Source organism: Cyprinodon variegatus, unplaced genomic scaffold, assembly GCF_000732505.1.
Source record: "Cyprinodon variegatus isolate N-32 unplaced genomic scaffold, C_variegatus-1.0 Scaffold347, whole genome shotgun sequence".
NCBI classification, from domain to species: domain Eukaryota; kingdom Metazoa; phylum Chordata; class Actinopteri; order Cyprinodontiformes; family Cyprinodontidae; genus Cyprinodon; species Cyprinodon variegatus.
This window is the reverse complement of record NW_015150800.1, coordinates 455872-461227: the sequence shown is the minus strand read 5'-3', so window position 1 is coordinate 461227 and position 5356 is coordinate 455872. Positions and strand designations below refer to the sequence as shown.

Below are 5356 nucleotides of genomic sequence, written 5' to 3'. Positions count from 1 at the left end.
AAACCAGTCGGGAGAAGAGCAAAAACATCTTTTCCTCTGAGAAAAGCCTCCAGAGCAGTGTTTTGCTCTTCTTTCAGTGAAGAAATACAGTGCTAACGCTAGTTTCATCGGCTGAAGCCGCCATGTTCTTTAGACTGAACTGTCGCGCTTCTCGTTGCGTCACACCTCAACCCGCATCAAAGCCAAGGGTGACTGGACGTTCGTTTGGTGAACGGCTCCAAATTTTCTTCAACGGAGAGTCTCCAGACTGATTAGCGAGTGAAATCTTGAAAGCTCGCGAGATCAGGATGGTCTCACGAGGCTAGAATAGCAGCCCACTTCCCTGCCACTCCCAGCCAAATCCCCTCCAACTTCCAGCCACTGGCCTTCTCCTGGGCGTGCACATTTTTTTTTAACTCCTACTCCATCCTTTCACTGGATTACAGGGTCTGACCAGGAGATGGAGCTTCTCTTTAGATCTTAATTCACAAATCATTGTAGAGGACCAGCCAAGGGCCCATCAGTGAAAGTGGGGACATTTTGAATGGCTACAACTGTAGATAACTATGATCATATAGTAAAAGTGAATATGTTCTAATATGAGAGCGAAAATACACATTTCATGGTTAACAGGTGCCCACACTTAAATACCTGATGTTGTTCCTATTCTTTCATGTCTTCAGGAAGTCTTCTAGACTTTTTAAAGACTGACACGGGAAACAAACAACCACTACCGAAACTCATTGATTTCTCTGCACAGGTAATTATTTTTATTTCGTTAACATAATTGGTATTCAAAATGGAGAAGCTATAATTCTTCCTTTTCCTGCTCTCTTTAGTGCAATGTAAGTATATCCGTTTTAGGTGATTAACTAGACGTTCTGCTAAAGTCGGCAGCCTTCACTCCATTCTGCTCTTAGTATGGCATGTTTAGTTTCAGAATAGTAATCTTAATACACTAGATTGCAAAAATAAATGTTTCACACCAGAAAATGGGTGAATTTGGATGCTGCAATCACTTCCATTTGCTGCATGTCTAGATACGGTCAAAGACTGGTTCTAGTCTGAACAGAGTTTTGACCTCATTATTATAGAGCACCTTTGGGATGAATCAGGGTGTTTTCTGCTATTCTGTTTTTCTCATATAACTATTAAACATTGTGGAGCATATTTACAGGTTAGTTGATTTAGTTGTTGCGGGAATTAAACCCTAAATTAAACCCTATGTGAAGATAAAGATCTCAAAATGAATGCACATGTAAAAGTAGACAAACACTTGAATATTTATATAAACTGTCAATTTCTTTCTTATATGTTAGGAAGTTAAAATGGTAGAACCCTATTTTTAGTCAGTTGACTGAACAGCCAACCTGGTACTTGTTCTAACATCTGCTTTGCAGGACCTAATACATTTAAGTATTAGATGGGAAATTTAGTAATAACGTATTTAATTTTGTCGGTTTTGACCAATAGTTTTTCCCCACCGAATGTATCAAACACGTCAACACTTGTTTTCTGTTGTGTTTCAGATAGCAGAGGGAATGGCATTCATAGAGAAAAAAAATTACATTCATAGAGACCTGAGGGCTGCTAACGTCCTCGTGTCTGAGAGCCTGCTTTGCAAAATAGCCGATTTCGGCTTGGCAAGAGTCATAGAGGACAACGAGTACTCTGCAAGGGAAGGTAAGCTGCGTGTGTATGAAAGGGGGAATGAGTGTTTCTTCACTTCTCTGTTTTTGAGGACATCTTTCTTATCAAGCATGAGCCACTTCCTTTACTCCTTGTAATATACTAAAGCCTCAAAAAAAATAAAAAAAACCCTCATCTTTTCTATTTGGACACTTTTTGTTTCAGTTTGTAAAACTATATAGTGGACTTTATGGCAAAATCAGTTCGCTGACCATTCGGACAGATGATCACTGCTTTTTGCTCTGTTGGTCAAGTAACTCCTCCTCCTCCTCCATCTGTGTTATTAGTCTCAGCTGTCGGGTAGCAACAGCCTATGGCGACAGCGGGCCTGCTGTGACAGCAAATCCCATGATGTTTTGCAAGGAGAGATCTCTGTGCAAAGCATTCTGGGATATATCTGCCTCTTCTGAGGCCTTTTTTTTCTCATAAAATCGCAGGCACTTTTTGTCTCACGACCCTCGGCCATTTTCAAGAACCTCTGTGAGAATAGTGAGCTTCAATTATTGTCTGAAATCGTAGCTCACCACACATATGCGGCTGAAAGTGCACATGCACAGGAAAAGATAGCTAATGGGGCAAGCATGTAGGACGGCTTTAAGTAAACATATCACCAGAATGATTAACAATTAGAAGGACCACTTATTGAGATTTAAAAAAAAGATTGTCCTCTATACCTTTAAACAGAGCATGCACAAGGAGAAATAGGCTTGTGCACGTTCTTGCACGCATTTAATTGGCGTTCCCTCTTGGGAGCAGGTGCAGGGTTGTGCATGTGTATTTTTTTAAAAGTTGAGAAGGCAGGTCTTTTAAAAAATTCACGAAAATCCTCCACTAAATTTAAGGATAGACCAAGGGTTAAAAAAGCAATTTTGAATAGAGAAGGAGGTCTTGGTAAATTGGAAGAGGAATAATAGGAGTTTGGAATCACCCTCACCAATCTGGAATCAGCCATCCAGCCAACCTCGAATATAAGGGCCCTTAGACAGCCCAAAGGTTGCTCCATAGAGTGTTTTAAGCTTATTTTATCTATTAGATTTTAAGGATTATAAATATGATTTGCAGGATTATACAGTAAAGCATTATAAATATAATTTGCAGAGATTTTCGGTTTAACATGGATTTTCTAATCAAGAAATCAAATGAAGAACAGAGATTGGGGGGGGGGTTTGTGCAGTAACCATATTTATTCTTGGGTAATAAGTGAAACTTGTCTGACTGCTCACCTGGAACCAGTAGAGTCTAAAACCACAGAAACAGGAATCTAAAAATAAATGTGCATATGTGCAAACTGGATGTAAAACTTCCATGACACGTGTCCGAGGTGAGCTCTGTGGTTTTTAGCAGTGAAGTGGCTCTATACATAGATTAGGCAAACTCTAAGTATCAATATTAGATGAAGTTGATCAAATATTTCATGTTTATATGTATCCTTTTCCTCTAAACACCCCAAGGTGCCAAATTCCCAATAAAGTGGACCTCTCCAGAGGCCATTAACTACGGCTGCTTCACCATCAAATCAGACATGTGGTCTTTCGGGGTGCTTCTCTATGAGATCATCACATATGGAAAAATCCCTTATCCAGGTAAGCAGTAGTTCTTCTGAAAATGATATGATCATAAAGTGCACTACAAAATTTGTTTGACTGATTTAACTATGTAAACTATTTAAATAGTAGCAGAGCTGTTTTGGTCCATACAGTGTAACAAAAAACAATTGTGCATACGTTTTACCAAACAAAAAGTTTTTCTCCTGATAACAGATAATCTAAACTTCATTAAAATTCTGCTAAAAACAATCACTGTTACAGGAATTAAAAACAAAGAGCGCACAGATGATGGCAATAAAACCTCCGCCGCTGGTGCTCTTTTGGAAAAAAGGAACTAGTATCTCTCACTTCCAGAGATACAGCTAAAAACAAACAAGTACGAGTAGGCTATATTCTACATACAGAAAATGAAAGAGTTCAGAGAGTTAAAGGCTTTAGTACCTCTAAAAATGATTTGAATCTGGAAAGAGGAATAGTAAAACACCCCATAACTTGCAAATCTTTTATGTCTGCTGCCTTGTGCTGGTTTGTAAAACATATTTGTATTTAGTTGCTATAGTTTCCTCCACATTGTCTGGCATCATTCACTGCCATCTGCTGACTCTTGTTAACTTTAACAGCTTTTACACTTACCATCATTCCTCTAACAGCAGTCCTAACAGGTGTCTGCACTGTCTCCAGGTATGACTAAGGGGGAGGTGATGTCATCCATTCAACGTGGCTACAGGATGCCCCAGCCTCCAAACTGTCCCCCTGAGCTGTATGACATCATGATGTCCTGCTGGAGGGACAAGCCTGAAGACAGACCCACCTTTGACTACTTGCAGAGCGTCCTGGACGACTTCTACACCGCAACAGAGGGACAGTACCAACATCAGCCGTAGCGCTACCAGCCCTGTTTGGGTTTCCCATAAAAAGACTTACAGACATTTCACATCCACATCACATTGTGTTTTATTTACTTTTATGCAAATCTCTTGTACATATATCTCACATTCTGATGTATGTGGAATTTTTGTTTATTTCTACTACAATTATGAATTGCATTTTTGAGCTTCACATTCAGCCTCTGAATATGAAGGCTGTTATATTTAGTATATTGTGAACAATATCGAATCGGAAGTTGTAAAAAATAATTATTTGCAATCACGCTCTTTTTGAGCACTATGGTCTCTCTGGGACTAGATATATTAATACTATTTCCGGATATGAGTTGCTATTATATATATATATATATATATAATATTCTTTGTGTGTGGGCTGCACAGTGGAGTAGTGGGTAGCACTGTTGCCTTGCAGCAAGCGGGGCTCTATTCCTGGCCTGAGGTCTTTTGGCATGGAGTTTGCATGTTCTCCCTGTGTATACGTGGGTTCTCCCCGAATACATCAGCTTCCTCCCACAGTCTAAAAACACGACTGTTAGGTTAATTGGCCTCTCTAAAAAAAATTCTGCGAATGTTTGTATGAAGGGTTGTTTGTCCTGTTTGTCCCTGTGTGGTCCTTTGATAGAGTGGCGATCTGTCCAGGGTGTACTTGGCCTCTGTCATGGAAAATGGATGGATATTTATGTGTGTGTATATGTATAGTATCAGTGTCTGTGTGTGTGTACATATATAAAGGTGTTTTTCAGATATAACATCAGAGCTTATAAATGACTTTCCGCATAGCAGGTTTCTTGCTTGCAAGTTATTAAGGTAAACTAACAGATAGCTTCAGGTAATGTGATCTTAAAAACTCAACATATTAAGCAGTATAGAATGTATAATCTTTCTTTTTAACAATTAAAAAATATGAGTTCCTGTTATATCAAGCTTCTTGTTGGGTATTGAATGAGATTTTGTATTTAATAAAAAATATTTCAGAGGTTTTTAATCTATCTTCTTTGTTTCATTTTTAAAAGCTGCTCAACAAATATTGGTTATAAAGCTTTAACTCCTTTTGTCATTTTCTGGTTTATTTGGTTTATCTGGTTCGCTTGAATTTCACTGTGTAACACTGCCTTAGATGAACAATGACCAAAGTCTCAGTTGGGACACCTGTAAAGTGTCGGTTAAACTGGTCTCCTCATTAAGAAGCTTGTTATGGTTCTCTCGATTTGGGACACTGAGTTTATAGTTTTCTGTTTTCAGTTGTTCTGTTTT

At 38.8% G+C, this 5356-nt stretch overlaps 1 protein-coding gene across 1 annotated transcript in view; it reads left to right on the top strand.

Annotated features, from left to right (window-relative positions):
* LOC107091676 (tyrosine-protein kinase Lyn-like) overlaps positions 1–4424 on the top strand; it is a 24344-nt gene extending 19920 nt beyond the window's left edge. Inside the window, exons 10-13 of the mRNA XM_015385741.1 lie at positions 663–739; positions 1509–1662; positions 3120–3251; positions 3897–4424. Coding sequence (XP_015241227.1) covers positions 663–739; positions 1509–1662; positions 3120–3251; positions 3897–4099 — 566 coding nt within the window. The 3' untranslated portion in view covers positions 4100–4424. The remainder of the gene's footprint in view (positions 1–662; positions 740–1508; positions 1663–3119; positions 3252–3896) is intronic.
* Positions 4425–5356: the final 932 nt, after the last annotated feature.